Source organism: Pezoporus occidentalis, unplaced genomic scaffold, assembly GCF_034315485.1.
Source record: "Pezoporus occidentalis ecotype Australia unplaced genomic scaffold, CSIRO_AGI_Poc_V1 ctg3, whole genome shotgun sequence".
In the NCBI taxonomy this organism is placed as follows: domain Eukaryota; kingdom Metazoa; phylum Chordata; class Aves; order Psittaciformes; family Psittacidae; genus Pezoporus; species Pezoporus occidentalis.
Genome location: NW_026914940.1, coordinates 3,406,229 through 3,425,715, shown reverse-complemented (window position 1 = coordinate 3,425,715; position 19,487 = coordinate 3,406,229). Strand labels below are relative to the sequence as shown.

At 40.5% G+C, this 19,487-nt stretch overlaps 1 protein-coding gene across 3 annotated transcripts in view; it reads right to left on the bottom strand.

Annotated features, from left to right (window-relative positions):
* TRAPPC9 (trafficking protein particle complex subunit 9) overlaps positions 1 to 19,487 on the bottom strand; it is a 499,166-nt gene that overhangs the window by 476,126 nt on the left and 3,553 nt on the right. For all 3 annotated transcript variants that reach the window (XM_062626935.1, XM_062626936.1, XM_062626937.1), the window contains exons 3-6: positions 9,943 to 10,088; positions 8,344 to 8,472; positions 1,682 to 1,708; positions 182 to 303 (exon numbers count right to left, since the gene is read on the bottom strand). In XM_062626935.1, coding sequence (XP_062482919.1) covers positions 182 to 303; positions 1,682 to 1,708; positions 8,344 to 8,472; positions 9,943 to 10,088 — 424 coding nt within the window. The remainder of the gene's footprint in view (positions 1 to 181; positions 304 to 1,681; positions 1,709 to 8,343; positions 8,473 to 9,942; positions 10,089 to 19,487) is intronic.

Below are 19,487 nucleotides of genomic sequence, written 5' to 3'. Positions count from 1 at the left end.
TCTGGCATTCCCAGACTCTAAACCAAACACTTAATTCAACAGTATAAATTATTCTTGTTTCTTCCATTATCATAAGGTTTACAAACTTTATTGCATGTGCTTCAGAAGAAGCTCTGAAAACCACAGCAATTCATTATTTACAAGAATTCCACTAAACTTTCTCAAAATGAAGCAGGATTACCTTGCCATAGTAAGAGATGGCTTCTTTATATTTATCTATGATGTCTTCAGGACTAAGGCAATTCTTGGCACGTCCTATCTCAGCACTGGTATCTGCATTAATACCATTTGAAGTCAGTGCACCTGGAACAGAACAGGGTAAGAAATGAGCAGAAGGACTTTAAGGAAACACTACATAGCTAAGAAGAAAACAAGGATATGCTGTAGGTTTGACCAAAGCAAACACAAATACTTGTCCTACATAGAAAGAAATCATGCCCCACCTAGAAAACACTAGTTCTGTTTTACTGTGCTACAGAGTACACATGAAAAATTGATTCAATCATAAAGCAGCAAACAGGAAATAACCTTTCACTTAGTAAAAACAAAACATATTCATCATCTTTTGCACTTATCTAAACATTTGGACTCTGCATAAAATATCAGATTGCTAAAGCTAGATTACTGCATGAACATGTGATTTTAATCTTTCAATTATTCCTTGTTCTTTTTAAAAACTGTATTTTTAAAGCACACCTAAAAAACAAAAAGTGTATTTTTTTAATGAACTGGTTATGAGAACAGTGACCTCCTCCAATCATTTAAAACATACTTCTCTTCCCTATGGCCTATCACAGAAAACCTAGTGTTGTGTTGTAACAAAGGCCCCCAAATCTGAGCCTTCCATGTTTAAAAGGAAGCTCAGCAAGACATTGCTTTTCTTATATGAGAAAGAAGGTGAGAGACAGAAAGAGTCTTTACATACATAAGGGGTAAGAATCTGAAGCAGAAGCCAAGGAAATCTGGGGTATTACAAAGACCATGAACGTTTTATGTCTAGAATTTAATTTTACTGCAGAGTTAACATTATAACATTGAAAATGTAAACCCAAGGTTTAGCAAGGATCTGTAGCTTTTTAAATGCTCATCTGTGGGATTATATGGTAATTTATTTTTCCAAAAGGTTCCCCTATTGAGATGGAATCTTTGTGTTTCAGAACTGTTCTCACTCTCAGTGGACAGAGAGTTAAAGTATCTGTTAAACACACTTTCTACTCCGTGTATATATTCAGAAACACGTTATGCTCAAATGCTGAAACAACTATTTTATATCTTCATCAACCTACAAAGAATCCCACCAAGCACATCTGTAGATTAAACCTTAGGGTTTTCATGGAAGTTAAAAGTAAAAATCTTCATTATTGATGACTGAGAGCCTCATAGCACTACTGGACTACATGGGACCATTTAGGTTTGTTGGTTTAAAAAGTGTATATCCTCCCTACTCATGAGAAGAAACAATCTTGGTTAAAATTTACAGGGACGCAATCATGGAACTACATCATTTATTTTGTGCCAGTTACCCTTCAGGCTCTTTGCTTCCTCAAAATTTATAGCCAAAACCTGCAACATCAGGAATCAGTCCTAGTTTTGGCCAATGGCAGTAACTGTCTATACAAATGCAAAACATATGCAAATAATGAAAGAAAATACTTTGGAAACATGCATGAAAATAATGTACCTGGATCAATGAGAACTTCTTGTGCCCCTAAAAGGAGGAACAAAAATGATTTTGTTTTCAGCCTTAAATATAGCCAACACAACAAGCTTGAACAAAATGATAAGATTTATCAGGATCATCATTGCTCTTTTGCAGGACTACCATTTATATTTCAAGAAGTCATCACATGTTAAGTCTCATTTTGTTAAAAAATGAATGTAAAAATCCCATAAACTTGCAATGAATTCTAAAACACATCAACAGCTGAAGAATTTTCAGTGCGTAAGTTAAAGCCATGTCCTTTTTCTTTCTTCTTGGTTTAGGTGGCAAGTTTCCATCACAATCCACTTACTGTAGTCTAACATCAGCTCCTATAGCACTTAAATCTCCTTGTGGGAGCTCATTTAATCTACACAATACACATGAATAACATTTCCAAGCAACTGTATCCCTTTCAATTGCCATTAATTTCACTCCACCAAATTTTCTGAATAATTGAGTCAAGCCAACCCAAAGAGCCAGGATATTCACATAAAATAGTTGCCAGGAGTATTGCAAGTAGGGTTATCAGCTATATAACACCTTGTTGCCCTAAACTTTGATTAAACGTGGGAGTAAAATGTTAAAAGCACTTAAAAGCCATTGCTTTCTGAGTGAGGCAGGATCTCCCCTCAGTTGATTTGCTCAGACCTCAGGCTGGTGAAGTAGAGATTTAGAGCTAGATCAGTAAGATATTCCAACACTTCACTCAGGTGTACTACTTCTGCCTGGAGAAAGAGGAAGGTCAGGTGACAAAATTAAGAGCTTAGCACTTCAAGCAAATAAAACACAACAGAGAAACTCAAAACTGCTAGTAAGGGACACACAAAGCAATCTAAACTCAGGTTATTCAACGCAAAAATCACACAGCCAACTGAATACGGCCAGGTTCCGGGCCAACAGGAACTAAGCAACTCAAAATCATCTTTTACACAGAAAGCTACAGACAGGAATCCATCCCTTCAAGGGGACACAGCCTAAAGCTCTCCCCCTTACAAACAGAAGGATTTAGGAATATGACAAGTCCTTGATTAAAGATCTGAAAAATCAAAGTTCCCTTTTCATGGAATCACAGAATTGTTTATGTTGGAAGGGACCTTAAAGCTCATCCAGTTCCAACCCCATTGCCATGGGCAGGGACACCTTCCACTAGAGCAGCTTGCTCCAAGCCCCATCCAACCTGGCCTTGGCACCCTATGCCAGCGACACAGCACCCTCACAGGGAAGAACTTCCACCTAAGGTCCCATCTCAATCTCCCCTCTGGTAGGTTAAAGCCATTCCCCTTGTCCTGTCCCTACAGGTCTTTGTCCAAAGTCCCTCTCTCCAGGTTTCTTGTAGCCCCTTTAGGCACTGGAGCTGCTCTAAGGTCTCCCCAGAGTCTTCTCTTCTCCAGACTGAACAAGCCCGGATCTCTAGACTCTCTCATAGGAGAGGTTCTCCAGCCCTTGGGGCATCTTCACTGTGTCCTCTGGACTCCTCCAACAGGTCCATGTCATGTCTTTTCATAATCAATCAGCTAAACACTGCACCTTGCTCATGGCAATGACCACGGAAGAAACCTGTCCTTGAAGCAGGCAAGATTCCATGCCTCATTCCACCAGACAAGTACTTTAAACACGAGGTTATCAACCAACTCTCTTCTGAATGAACTAGTCCTATCCAGAATGTTTCAGAAAAAGCCGAAGGGTACAACAATAAACCCTTTAATGCTGTCTTCTTAAGTCTGTGCTCTGTATCATACAAACAGAGATGATATTAATGCTTCTCTTTCCCAAGATGTTTCTATATAAAGCAGACACCACCACGCTTTTTCAGCAGCCAGGTCCTGCGCAATAGCCTCAACATGCCAAATGGCGGAAATCACAGGAGATTCAAGAGAAAGATGTTTCTCTTGACTGGGTCTGGGAACAAAAACAGTACCAAGAAACCCCGTCCTGTCAAGGCTGAAGTACAGGCACAAGAAGAGGTGCAGTTCCAGGCACATCAGGAAGCAATACAGGTAACTCTCACATCTATAATGCCTCAAAAGTGGGCACGAATTGAATGTCAGTTCCAAGTGCAGTTTTTCTTGATTTGCAAAGAATTTGGAAACCCCTTTTGTTTCTGGCCTTATCCTACAGAAAGGATACATTGGAATTTGTTCCCCAGATTAAATCCTGTCCCCAAATATTAATTATAATAACGTGGATTATAAACAAAGGTGCAGTTTGAAAAGATTTTAAATGAAAGGCACTGCAGAGTCAAAAAAAAAGGTATTGAAAAGAAACTTTCAGAAATCCTTGTAGGAAAAAAGAAATCACACCAATAGCTGTTTGGCTAGATAGAGCTCAGCAGTTCAGGTCTGAAAACATCAAGAGATCGTAAGTAGAGGTAGGGAACAATATCTACTAAAGTAACATTTTCATCTGGAAGCGATGACAAAACCCTGTAACCAGCTTTTCTTCACACAAAAATCCTCTGAAAATCTTGTCATATGAAACTAAGCATGACAAAACCAACAAGTTTGCAAACAGGACTTGGAATTACAAGATAATTTATATAGAGGAGCAGCAATAATATACCCAGAACATATTTTGCTCAATTATTTTAATAGCTATGACTTAGTTATTACCTTCTTTAGAAACAAGGAATACCTATTACAAACAGATTGCAACATCTACTGTTAAATACTCATTGAAAAGTGGATGAAGTTCAGTAACTGTGAAAATTATACTGTAACAGACAACATAAAATGCCCTCATAGGTAATGGGACCATAAGTACAGATTTTAATGTAACTTATTATATGAAAAACTAGTATTCTCCCCTGAAATAAGGTAATTTTATTATATCAACTACCTGGTGTCAACATACACAGTTTGCAATAAAGGTAATACAAAGCAAGTGTTTACTAGGTTAACTAGATTATGAATTAGACATGAATAAAGATGAGTGGTTGTTTTCCTTTGATGGAAGGATTCATTCTGATCACATGTCCTGGGTTCAGCAGTAGCAGTCATTTTTCTCCTCCTTGGTAGCTGGTGCAGTGCAGTGTTTTGACTTTCAGCTTGGGAACAGAGCTGATAGTGATGTTTAGGTTTGGCCAAGGACTTTGTGAGCCTCATGCTCTGCCAGGGAGGAGGGGAAGCCAGGAGGAAGTAGAGACAGGACACCTGACCCAAACGGACCAAAGGGTATTCCATACCACAGCACGTCATGCCCAGGATGCAACTGGGAGTTAGCCGGAAGGGCCGGGAGACTGCAGGGTTGGAGGAGGTATCGGTCGGAGCTTGGTCGGGCTGGGGGGGGGGCGAGTTATCGGTCGGCTGGTGGTGAGATGATGTATTCTCTTCCCTTGTTATTTCCTTTATCATTGTTATCATTGGTGGTAGCAGTAGTGATTTGTGTTATACCTTAGTTACTAAACTGTTCTTATCTCAACCCGTGGGAGTTGCATTCTTTTCGATTCTCCTCTCTGTCCCTCCGGGAGCAGGGGGAGGGCAAGAAAGGGGGGGAAGTGAGCGAACGAAATTACCTGACTGGGTTTAAACCACGACAGTTCTTTTTTGGCGCCCAACGTGGGGCACGAAGGGTTGAGATAACGACAGATCTGACCAGATTAATAGTCACTCATCACAATGACGATTTATTGGCTCTCAGAGTTGTTTTGCTTGATCTCACAGCTTCAGAATGTTGTAACTTACGTAGAGCCGGTATTTGCTGTGATAGTGTTTATCAAGTATGGGGCCTGGGCTAAGGTTCTTGTCTCACTGTGCTTTATGGCAATGGCTTGTAATACGGGCGGGCTCCAGCAGCAGGGCGGGATGGACGTGGCCGTGGACTTGTACCTGGCCGTCCGGCTGCTCTTCACCGTCCTGGCCCTCACCCTACTCTCCATCTTCGTGAGGCTGCGGGGAGCCGAGGGGGAGCGGCCTCGGGAGCCGGCGGCAGCCGAAGCGGCCCGGGAGAGCGGCCCCGGGGACCAAGCGGCGGCGGGAGCGGGGCCGGAGGCCGCGAGGGGACGGCTGCCGGTGGAGGAGGTCGGGGCGGTCGAGGAGCAGAAGGAAGGGGCTGCCGAGCAGTGGGAGAAGGCGGCGGAGGAGCCGAGCCCCGCGGCCGAGCCGAGCCCCGCGGAGGAGCCGAGCCCCGCGGCCGAGCCCAGCCCCGCGACGGCCGAGAGCGTTTCCCGGAAGCCGCCTGCCGAGCCCCAGGAGGATGCAGGAGACCGCGCGGCATTTCCCAGCAAGGCAGAGGAGGAAGAGCTGGACTCAGGAAAAGAGAAGCTGGTGGTGGGAGAGCCGGCAAGCACAGCAGCTACACCAGCCCCAGTGACAAGGACAGCAGCATCGTGTGAAAGTTCTGAAGATTTTGAATGGCCTTTGGGTGTCCTTGGGACCTGCCTGCTGATTGTGATGGGGATCAGCATGTTGGCACACACACAGACTGTGTTCTACCCACCACCATTTTGTCTGATCTCAAAAGTTAAGCAGAGTCAGGTTTGGGTCTTGTCTGGGGTTAGACGACGATATGGGGGGACCAAGAGATTTTCCCCAAGGCTGGACAGTCATGAGTGGCAGGGTGTGTGGGACAGTATGGGCAACTATGTAGTCCACTGGGCCCCTCCAGTGCTTTGGAAGCGTCGGAGATGGAAGGCAGCTGTATGGAGTCCCCAGCAACAAGCTGCAGAAACTGCTTAAGGGGACAGTGAATTATTTTAAGCCTGGTGGGCCCATGGCACTTCAGGCCATCAGAGCAAAGATGCAACATAGATATGGACTCATGATCGAGGGGTGGAGTTAGCAATGGACACTATTGCCCAGGTTATTCACGAGTGTGAACACTGCACACAGTCTCTCCTGATCTGGAAGACTGTTAGAAGAGATGGAGACTGACATCATGGACCAGATGGACTCAGCAGCTTTATAGGGACTGGTCCATGCACTAAGATAAGAGTGATGGTATATTGAAAATGTGGGATCTGAGTATGACGTGAATGGTATGGAATAAGGGGTGGATAATGTCCTGGGTTCAGCAGTAGCAGTCATTTTTCTCCTCCTTGGTAGCTGGTGCAGTGCAGTGTTTTGACTTTCAGCTTGGGAACAGAGCTGATAGTGATGTTTAGGTTTGGCCAAGGACTTTGTGAGCCTCATGCTCTGCCAGGGAGGAGGGGAAGCCAGGAGGAAGTAGAGACAGGACACCTGACCCAAACGGACCAAAGAGGTATTCCATACCACAGCACGTCATGCCCAGGATGTAACTGGGAGTTAGCCGGAAGGGCCGGGAGACTGCAGGGTTGGAGGAGGTATCGGTCGGAGCTTGGTCGGGCTGGGGGGGGGGGCGAGTTATCGGTCGGCTGGTGGTGAGATGATGTATTCTCTTCCCTTGTTATTTCCTTTATCATTGTTATCATTGGTGGTAGCAGTAGTGATCTGTGTTATACCTTAGTTACTAAACTGTTCTTATCTCAACCCGTGGGAGTTGCATTCTTTTCGATTCTCCTCTCTGTCCCTCCGGGAGCAGGGGGAGGGCAAGAAAGGGGGGGAAGTGAGCGAACGAAATTACCTGACTGGGTTTAAACCACGACATCACATTACACACAAAAAGGACTTAATGTCAGCACTTAAATCCAGCTTCTGGTTGTTTCAGTACTGTATAAGAACCTGAGTATATACATAGCAGCAGCTGTGTTAGAACACAGGCTCATAATAAATAAAACCTTTTTCATTCACTACCCTACACAGCCTCTCCTGGAACCCCAGAAACTTCCAGGAGCATTAACACTGTGTGGCAAGTGTTACATTATGTGATTAAAGGCTCTTTGCCACAAACACAAAGGAGCAGAGGAACAGTGACAAGCAGCTGAATGCCAAGAACCTAGAGACCCAACAGAGCTGCCCAGGGTGAAACCCATCAAGATCAGTTAACATGACCATTCTCTGAATCACTTTACAGACTGGGGGGGGGGGGGGGGGGGGTTGGTTACTACCTACAGGGATATGGGGCTTACTATAGGGAAAGAACATCTTGGATGGTACAAGATTTCTTATGGGAAATGGCATACAATATTCCAGGTGCAGGTGAACAGCAGAGTTAATGGTATTTTTTCTCTGTGTTACTCTCCTAGTGATTTCTAAAATACTTTAAGCAGACCATTTCTCAAAGAATGTCTATCACATCAATGTTAATCCTTGTATTAGTTATTCAATCTGAGAGCTTAGAAAAAGCATGCTAAACCTTAAAAATTATGTTAGTTTATCGGTATTTACTTAACTAAATCTATTTATTAAATATTGACTTTAGAATAGCGAAACACCTCTGAATAAATGTACCTAACTTCTTGTGATGTGGCAGAGCTGCACATATTCCCTACTTTATGAAAGCTGTTGGCATCTCCTCCAGCAAAATTCCAACTAATGCAGCCACTACTAACAATCAGATGAAGAGATCAAAACCTTTGCAACTCTATGCAAAGTACAAGTTGACATTAAGACCAAAACAGTAAAGTCACTGATGTAATAATCTTTAAAAGAAATACATACTTCCCTTCCCACCCCCTTCCTCCATCCTGCCATTGGTGTAGTTTACACAGTTAGGACTCACTCAGGGAGGAAACTTCCAGATGTTCAGCAGTGGCAAACAGAGTAAAACCAAAATCCCATCCTTACCTGGCCTGTGCCTGTTGCCTGCCTCAGCAGAAAGAGAACCTCCTTGTGCCCTGCGAGATCCAACTTTACCTCCAGTACCACCCGGATAATGGTAAATGACTGATGCTGAGCATAACCCCTCAAGAGCAGCTGTAAAGAAAAAGACAACAGATTAGAAGAGAAGCAGCAAAGTATTATGTAGTAAAGTCTGTTTACACAAACATGAAGTACACCTCAAATTGGAGACCTCTGGTGACAAACATCATGGAAAAGCCTGAGATACTCAATGTCCTTTTTGTCTCTGTTTTCACTGGCAAGGTCTACCATCAGACCTCCCCAAACAGAATCTATACTAGCCACAATAGAGGAAGACAGACATACAAAACGCTTAATCCAAATGGACATAAACCCACAAAACCACGGAAGAGGTGCAGTGATTGGACTAGGGCTAACACAAGTTGACACAAGAAATTCTGCTTTAATGAAGTAAAATTTGTGTTTTGTTGTTGGGTTTTTTCAAACTAAGAGCAGCAAAAAGTTAGAACAGGCTGCTCAGAGACTGCAGAACTTCCACCCTTAAATACACCTCAATCTCAACTGGACAGGTCCCTGAGCACCCTGATTTAAATGGATGTGATATGAGCAGGACACGAGACTTGGGGACCACCAGAAGCCACCTCCAACCCAAATTATTCTATGAGTCTCTTAAGTATAATTTGGTTGTCCAACAGATGGGTCTTAAAATATTTTCAAGCTCTGCACAAGATGTCCTTTCCTGACTGAAGAATCCTGAGCCATTAACTTTTTGGAAAAGTAAAAGGAAGTAAGTGGAAGGTCAGAAGGTGTTACAGTTTTCATAATATGTAACCTATGGAGCTAAATGTAACATTATAATGTAATAAATAATATAAATGTATAAATATTAATATTATGATTGATAGTAATCACTATTATTACTTATTCATAATTAGATAATTATAATTAAATGTAAGATAAATATGCAACCTTAGGAAGCTAAATGGATTTTCAAGTAGAATGAGAGAGCTAAAAGCAGAACTGGAGACAGCAATTGTCCTAAAAGGGTATGAATTTGAGAAGCAGAAATTGTGCTCAAAGATCACTTGTACATCCAATAAACAGAAAAAAGCAGGAATGAGAAAGGGAAAGGATAAAAGAAAAGGCAGGAAAAAAGTGAAGGCTAGGACCTAGTGTGAATGGAAGGAATATATAACAGTGGAAGTCAAATACTTGTGACCTTGGTAGATGTAAAGCAGAAATCGTTTCCCAACAGTCCATAATATATATCCACAGGAAAGATTTTTAAAACATCTGTACAATCCACTGAAAAAAAACAAATACTTTCCAAAGAATCATTTTTCTTTTTCAAAGTACGCACTTCACTACAGTGACACATTTTATGTTACAGGTTCTCTCAAACACATTCCTTTTTCACTTCTTACTCACTTTTATTTCAACTTCATTCTTAATCACACCTGATATTCAGATGCTGGTCACTAAAATCGTCCCTACTTTATACAACACAGAAGGAAAGTTAGAGAAGACAGTCTGATATACTCAGGTTTAGCAACTCTTTGAATCACCATCATCACTTGATCCTACCTCCAAGCCACAGAAAGTCATTCACAGAGCGCAGAAGTTCCACCGCCATGTGATAATGGACCAAGGAATCTTGTAACATTCCAGCTTGTAAACACAGGTCACCAACGTGTTTCCGCATCCTGCCCTGGCAGCGCTTCTTATAGTGCCTGCAAAATAAAAGACACCATTTACAGTTAGTTACAGGAAATGCTTATTTCAGGCATTAAACACTTAGAGTCAATTTTCTTTCCTCCTTAATAGTAGATCAACATTTATTTACTGTCTCTGAGCAAATGAGCAAATTCTAACCAGCATAATATGCAAAACACCCAATAATTTGGGGATATATTGAAAAAAAAATCATGTCTCATGTATTTTGGCTACACAGCATTTACACAGATAGTCAAAAGTAAAAGCCTACATTTCAGAGCACTTTAATGACTTTGTCACAAATGAAATAAAACAATCATAGAATATCCCATTTGGAAGGGACCTCAGAAGTTCCTCTGGTCCAACTTTTCATGGGAAGGGGAGCCTAGATCAGATTGTTTAGCACCCTGTCCAGTTATATCTTGAAAACCTCCAAACCAAGGTTCTCCTAGTCCTCAATGGGTATTTTTGGCTGCCTTTCCATAGTTGGCATGCTTCTTTTTTGCTTTTAAACATACCCAAAAGCTCACTGCTAAGCCAGGGCAATCTCTTGTTCTGCCTTTCCCCTAGTAGCGAATGGACCGTTCTGGTGCATCCAAGAGGCTGCTCTCGAATAACTCTCAGCACTCACAAGCTCCTTTGCCCTCCATAGATGCTTCCCATGGAATCCCTCGCATCTGGGCTCTAGGCATATACTTGTTGGCTCTTCTAAAATCCAGGGTCTTTGTGCTGCTACTGGTCTTCAGTGTGCTCAGCAGGATTTTAAACCACACAACGCTGCTGTCACTGTATCCAAGGCTACCATTGGAACCTATGTTGCCAAGCAAATCTTCTTGGTTTGTGAGCAGTAACCTAGCACTGCTCCTAGGCGGCAGGTCCAGCACCTACAGCAGGAAGTATCCCAGGAAACTGATGGACAACTTGTACACCACTGTGTTGCTTCCCAAGAAATGTCAGTGTAATTGAAGTCACCCATGAGAAGCAGGTTCCACTGGCCCACGTCTTCCTTAAGCAGCTGAAGGTTTCATCAGCCCTGTCTTCCAGTCATGAGTATTCCCACAACATTTCTGTAGTTCCTGACATCATAATTCTCAGGCTGTGCATGGAGCACCAGTTCCTCCTTTTTGTTGTCCATATTACTTGGCTGAACCAAGGAATCTTGCCTTTGAAGAGGGTTGGAGAGCACTCCTAACTACTCTCACAGCTGCACTCATCCACCATGCTCCTTATGAATATGCAGGTGTCACACAATTTTGGACACTACCTTCCTAAGTTCATTAATTAAAGCAGTATTGGCGAAGTCAGCCTATCTGCTAGAGAAGATTTTCCTGCATGGAAAGGTGGATCCTGTCAATCCCAGATAGGCTGCATTTGTTGAAGGACTCCCCATGATCACAGAAACCAAAGCCCTACTGACACCACCAGCCATGAAGCCAGGTATTGATGTTCAAGATGGATTGACTTCCATCTGACTGTCTGACAAGACAAAGCAGAAAATCACTTGCACCCATGACTCTTTCACTTGTGCCCCCAAGGCCCTGAACTCCTGCTTGATCTTCCTGGGTTTTGCTTTACCATGCCACTGGTGCCCACACAGAGAAAAAGCAGGGGACCCCTGCTTATCTCCACTGGTGGGACCTGCCCAGAAACCCCCTCAGACACTCACTGGGGACCTCGCAGGCCTCTCACTCCTCTCACCATGCAGCAACTGCTACTGCTGCTAGCACCAGCTTCTCACTGTTTGTAGAGTTGCTTATTTTTGTAGAGAAATACTGTGGTTTTAGAAACATCATGGTCCTGAAACAATCGTAGAAGACCACGTTGGAAGGGACCTCAAGGATCATCTGGTCCAACCTTTCCAGGCAAAGCAAAACCTAGACTAGACGTCCCAGCACCATATCCAGCCTAATCTTAAAAGTTTCCAACATTGGGGAGTTCGCCATTTCCCTGGAGAGAGTATTCCAATGGCTGATTGTTCTCCTTGTGAAACAATGAGAAACGTGAAACAAGTATGTTTTTCTTCTGAAAGGATGACCAGTGAAAGACCACTATCACTTCAGGGAAGAACTGGCAGGGTTTCTCTTGCTCCTCCTTTACTTACATATTAAAATAAATGGTGAAGTTCTTCCCTTTCCCAAACAAAACTAATAGCCAAGGCCAATGAAGTCCTACTGAATATATTAGACACTTTGGTACAACTGAAAACGTGACTTGGGCACAAATCCATGTGATAAATGCACTAACCTATTTACTTTTGTGGGTTTAGTAAGCTGCATCTAAAAAACATTAATAGATGTGAAGTACACCATGCTAGACATTCAAAGCACCTCATGGATTAAGTCCCAGTTCAGGACAATGCTACTCTCCATCAGCAATTCTCCTGTTCACCCTCTTGCAAAAGCATTCCCTAGCAAGAATATCCTTGCTTTGCATTATAGACTTGTTTTCTTAGTGCAAAATTAAGCACCAACTTAGATATTTTATTCATCTATACACATTAGTCCAATAGTATATCCTTTTCCTGAACAATGTCTTCTAAGTACATATACAGGCTTACAGTTTTATTGGCCAAACTTCGTACCAAGGGATTTTTGTTCTTTTGCTGGTTTAAACTAAACTAGAAGTTACCTGAGAGTTGAATTTTAATTAAAAGAATTGCTGAAGATGCCATTTTTTATTATACACCTGAAGCATCTCCAAAGAATCTGGTTAAAAGGGGTTACAAAAAATACAAAGAACCATCTTGGACTGACTGTCACAGTTCCACATTTTTAGCTTTTAGAGCACTATATCTACTAAATTTTAGTAGGTATAGTGATATTGTTTCAATTCAACTAAGTTCAAGAGAATATCTTTTACAAAATTACCTAGCATATTTGAACCTAACAACTTCAAAACAGTGTAACATCCGTTCTCCAGACGCTGAACCCTACAGTCCCAGAGCAAGACTTGACTACAAGAGGAAATACCATAATTATGGAATGAAATGGGGTTTGGGGTGGTGGTTTTTTTTCCCCACAAAGAACCTCCCAGAGGACCCCAGAGATGAATTAAAGTGAAGCTAAAATAACCTCTTCTAACGCATGTGAACAGACTGCCTTCATGAAGTTTGTAATGGGAGGGGAATAAAAAGAAGACAGAACCACAGAAAGTGTTCTGGTAGGAATAAGCATATTAAATTATTTCCTTTAAATTTTAAGGCAGAAAGCCTGGGAGAAATGGTAATAATAAAAGCAATTACATGTTACTGGTTTGTTTGCTTTTGAGATTCTTGGGTTGGGTTTTTTACACTAGAGGGAAGCAGCAATTCCAAAGGATAACCACTGCATTCAGCCACCAAATGCCTCATTCCTTGCAGTTGGTTTGAAAAACAACAGCTCAAGATGAAGAGAAAGTAAATGATCTATATGGACGGAGGACCTTTAAAAAGAGAAGATACAGGGAAGCACATACAATGCCCTTGTAAAACTTAAATAGAAAAGCAACCAGAACCAGTGTCACTGATTACAAGAAATGATAAAAGGAGGCAAGAAGCATGTCTCCTATTGCTCCTCTCTGCCTAAAAAGTTACAAATCACTCCTATATAAATGTTTCCACTTTTCTGATCTATCACATCATATTCACAACTGATGCGAAGATGACATTAAATGAAGCTAAATATGACCCTTGTCCTTTATGTTTCAGATATGTCAAAAAATTGCACTATTTCTTTTATTTTTCAGCAAGCATCTACTTTACAGATATTCTTAAGGAATAAAAGGCAAGAAAATTCAAAGTGCAAACTGAAGCTGCTCTACACAAACCATGGAAAGGCACCAAAGCTCATCAGGATTTCAGTCTGAGCTTTGCATTAGAAATAAATACCTTCATCAAAAAGATATTCTGTACTGTCAAATCAGTATTGTACAGGAGAGTGCAAGCTGTTTACAAGTCAGGTTTTACTATCTCTGCATTTCAGAGTGAAATTAAAAGTGCTGTATAATAAACAGGGGAATTGGAGAATCATTGTTTCCTTACACAGCTCTAATACCTTTCAAAAACGGTAACACTTCAAATTTCCTCTCTCTACACTTTCAAGTGAGCTCTCTGTTTATGGACGAATTACACTTCTTATTCTCTCAAAACTGGGGGTTTCCAGAACGCATATGATTAAGCTGATAAATATGAGTCATACAGCCAAAGGAAAAGAGATGGTGGCAGACTCCTAAATCAGAACCAAAAACCAATCATACAGCCTCACCAACAGCTCTTCCTAACCAATACCTGATTTTGCTGCAGATTTATGCATATGTCAATATATGCAAAGTTTGGATGCATTATTCACTTAGACATCAATAAACATTGTTCATATAAAACACATCTCTCTTAGAAACTCTCCTTATTTATAAACAAACAGATAATTTATCCCTGGTGCTGAAGAAATTTGCTATGAATTATTCAAAGACTGAATTCATTCCACCTACTTTAAGGCTTTTCAGTGTGGTGCCAAGATAGGACCTATCTCCTACAGTCCCTGCAAGCCTTCACCATCCTCCTGGAAAACATTTTCTCACTAATCATAGAGTAAGTTTGCACCATATGTATAAACTGTGTCTTAATTTAACGCTCACAATTAAGTACAATGAATTCAGGCTTCTTTCCACTGCCCCAATTACTGCAAGTATGCCCAAAAAGGCAAAAGGCAAAGATTCCAACCCTAACTATTCTATGATTCTACTGAATCAAAACCCCCTCTCCACAGACAGCAAAACTTCATTTACTTTGTATTTGGGAAGCCTGTTGTGAAGAAAAGCTAACATTAATTTATAAGATCAGGTCATTACAAGTATGTCTAAGTGACTGATGGCTTCTTCAGAGCATACTGAGGTGCAAATTTAATGGAAAAGTCATGCATGTGCATATATATCACCATAAAGTTATGACTATTCATTTTAATACCCTGCTAGTTTTGCTTCACAGCTTTACCTGAAGAATCTTGCCACGAAGCTGAAAGTGAGAAGCTTACAGATTTAGTTGTTTTATTAAAGCACTGTTTAATTATTTTGGCTCCCTACTGTTTAATTCTAATCTATTTGATGGCAGAAAGTCCATGTAAATTAACTGCTACCTCTTCTAGGATAAGATGACAACCTTTCTAGGCCAGCTCCTTGTAGGACCATACCGCTAAGACCCATTTATTATCTTTATTTTTCCTCTAGAAGATCATTTAAGACATTAAATTTCAAAGATATACCCAAAGATACCGCAAGCCCCTTCAGAAGTGTGATGCACTTGGAAACACCCTCAAGGAAAGCAATGACACAATGCAGGGTCACATGTGGAATACTCCAGAGCGTTAGTCATACAAAACTCCTTCAGAAGATCCTCTCCTCAATGCATTTACGCATATAGTTGACTACAAAACTTGCTTAGAATCTTATTCTCAAAGGATAATTTGGTACCTAACACACTTTTCATGTTCTCTTCAGAATAATAACCATGATCATGACTATCACTGACCACTAGTACTGCTTCAAACTGGAGAACAAACCTGTTCCAGGAACCAAAAAGCACTGCTCAACACCATTTCCACTTCCACCTCATAAAGAACACATGCTTTTTATCCCCAGCTCTTTTCTAGGATCCCAGCACAATTTTATGGAAAATTCAGAGCAACAATGTTATATTTCAAGACAGGATTTATTTTCACTACAAACCATCCAGCAATAGGTTTGAAGCCCCAATATCTTTTTTTTTTCAAAGTGGCCAAATTTAAAAACAAGAAACATGCAAAATGAATTTGCAAAAGTATTCATGCAAAATGCTTCAACAAAAAACGTCCATCAAATCCTGCTAATTCCAGTTAGCATGCACAACTAGAGAGGTATCACCAATCATTACATTATCCCGACTGAAAAGACACAGCTACAGCATTTGATCAACTGCCAGAACTTTTGAATTTGGAAACCAAACACAGGCAGCAACAGCTTCATGGCTTTGGAGTTTCAAAAATAAAGCAAATTCCAGAGGCCAGCAGCCGCCTAAGCAAATTATGTGTGTCCTACAACAGAACTCAGCCTTGCTACCAAATATAATTGCCAAATGCGCCAAAAAGGGGTCAACCACAGTTGTAAGGCTCCAGGCAGCAATTATTTTTGTGTGTACTGAAAAAGAAAGAGAAAAAGCCACACTAAAATATGCAATGAAGGCGGAGTGGAAAGGCAGTAGATGGAAGAAAGCTAACTACTTTTAAATAGACGCAATCACAGCCTACCTTTTTAGACCCAACAACAAACTCACAGGGCAGTATGAGAGAAGAAGGGAGGAAAAAAAAAACAAGGAACAAACCAAAAATTAGAAAGACAGAGAACAGAAAGAAAATTAACAGCCACATACACATACTGAGGTATCATCAATAAATCAGCAAACAAATCCCATCTACGATATCGTGTACAGAAAGACACATCTATAAATACAACCCTACTTTCTCATCACTCACTAATATTAAATGGATGCCTTACCAGTATTAAAAAAGAAGTTAAGACACGAACTGATGTAAACAACATTAAAATGAGCTTATCCAAGTAGATTTATAATCATACATGGGCATGTTTCTTTTTTTAAGCTGAAAACATAAATAAAATAGACAAATTAAACAAATGGGATTGCTGGTATTTCTGGCAAGTATTTTTCCAAGTTTCAGGTTTGTAGGACCTTTGTATCATCATGAGAAGATGCATTTTCATTCTTTTCAATCAGCCTCCTGGCCTCTACAAATAACTAACAAGTACAACTGATTCCAGAAACTTTTTCTATTATTCTCAGCAGCCCTATGATCACATCAATATTTCACCTAATTTACAGCTGAAGAAACAAAACTGAACATGTTTACCAAGATCACCTATTGGCTCCTTGCTCTAGGAACTAAACCAAGGTCAGATTCCCAGTCCTACAACTTCTATTTAACAGAATAATCTTTTCTAAAAACTTCTTAGGCCTTAAGCCCACTATTTTTCATACATTAATTTTTCTATCAATCAAAAAATCTACACAAATAATACAGTGGGTTTGTGCACACCATCATCACAGTACAAGTTCTCTGAATGTTGTCTCTTCTGCTTATTACCCAAGTAACTTTCAAAAGACAAAGATCAGCTCCACTTTCTCCAAGAATTACCTTATTTGAAATGGAGCATAATCTACCTTCCTAAGGTGTTTTCCAACCTAATTGATACTATGATTCTATGAACTCTGCATCTTACAAGAAGCCCATCATGTTGCAATTATTATGCAGCCAAATTCATGCTCATCTTGCTAACTGGGTGAGAGAGAAGCTCAGTTCTGTGTATCTAGTCCTGCTCATAACGCAAGTACTAACCTTAATATTTTATGATAAATGGCTTAGAGAAAAGTCTCTTTTAAGATACAAAACCAAAGTTCAGTACTTTTCATTTGTCTTTAAATCACACAGAATCATAGGATAGTTAGGGTCATAATTACTATGTCCCATGTAACTTCTTAACATTTTTTAACCCAATCTATCAACCCTGTTCATTAGCTCAAGGTTACAGCTGCATTCTATAGCTAATGAGACCTTTGCTACACACTGTGAAATTTAGTTTCACTCTGGGAAGTTACAGGAAGAGATATTCTTATTTAGCCTAAGCAGATACCTTCAACTACAGCAGCAAAGACATATACTCTCTGTGACAAGCATTCTTTTTCATCTCTTCTCACTGTCTTCTCTTCCATCTATTTAATATAGATTATTTGTGCTTTTTAGCCAGTTAGTTGCACACTGACTTAGAGGTCAGGATACATTATATTAATAAATTTAAAGGAACATAGGATACATATAAAAGAGTATGAGGATATTCTTTGCCTTTAAGCCTTTAGAAATTTCCACCTAATCCAGAATAAGCTGTCTCATTTGCCTCACTATCTCAGTAATATCCCTTCTTTTTAATTCATTCTTCAGACTCATTATCCTGACAGGCTCAAAACCAACAAAGCAGATAAAGTTACTCTACTAGATGTTCTTATATGTGCATTCACGCAACCTTTACCCCTCCCTAAACAGCATTATACAACACCACATCCTGCAAAAACAGACACTGGACTCTGTTGAAGAAGGTTCTTTCAAGGCCTGTATCTCCCTGTTACGACTTAACGTGATGGTTTCCCCTTGGTTAGGTAACCTGTCACTGCAAAAGAGAACACACTAAAATAAAAACCTCTTATTGCAATCCAAATAATGATGCAATATACTACTATTTCACATCTCAAAACTTTGGCTTGAAAGTGTAGGTTAGTTTAATAAACTCATCTTATTTCAATTATATTTCATGGTCCTGAATTTCTGTGAACTAGAATACACAAGCAGAGATGCATCATGCTCCACCAGAGGTGCCCAGGTCTCTGTGCAGAGTCTCAAGTACATGGTGCACAGGGAGAGGACAACTCCTTTTCTGATGCTTACTTGGGATTACATAAGCTTCTCCTTTCTGTTACAAAATTCAAAGATATAAAAAAATCTCCAGGCATTCAGAATATTTGCTTCCTCATCCATGCAAAGTACTAAACTGAATATAAAGATCTTATATATTCATATATAAATCCTAAGTTTTAAACCAGCCAAAAGTCCCAACTCCACAGCAAAATAAAGCTGAAAAGCTTTCTTACTCCTGAACTGAAAGAGGGAGGATGAGAGTATTTATACCTTTTCTTTGGGCAGTTAAGTGCAGCAACATGGTATATCCACTGATCTAGACTCAATGGAAAAACTGTGGTATTCAAACTACCCAGCAATGCTGTATGTCTGTCTGAACCAGGGGTTAATTCTGTATAAACCCATATATTTACAAAATCAGTGTTTTTTGCAAAGAATTGAAGCATCACACTAAATCTGATTCAATTCTTCAGGGCAACAGCATAAAATATCTTCTTGGATACATGTGGACAAACACACTGCCTGTCATTTTAGGTCCCCACCAGTTCAGAACTTCACAGGAACTATTTAGCCACTAGCTACAACACAGCCACTGCTTATAAATAAGTCGTTTATGTAAGCAACTGACTTCCAAAGTACAGTTTGGAAGCATGCTAATTAGAAGGCACAATTGAACAGCATAATTAATTCTGATTTGGAGATTTTTGGCCAAAACTCAGTTTTCTTAGCCAGTTGTAAAAGGAAATCTCTGTGATTACGTTTAAGGTAATCACCCAAACTGAGTAATTAAAGCCAATATTTTAAAAGGGCTTGTCTAGTCTACACAACTTTACCACCCATGCAGAGTACAAAAACTAATAACCTAGTAATTTATACAGCTAATTAGAGTTGAATAGTGCAGGGACCAACCAGAACACTGAAAGAGTAGCTCAAGTAGGGAACAACACTGGGTAAAGCAAATCAGAGCAAGTTCAACTGCCCACCAGC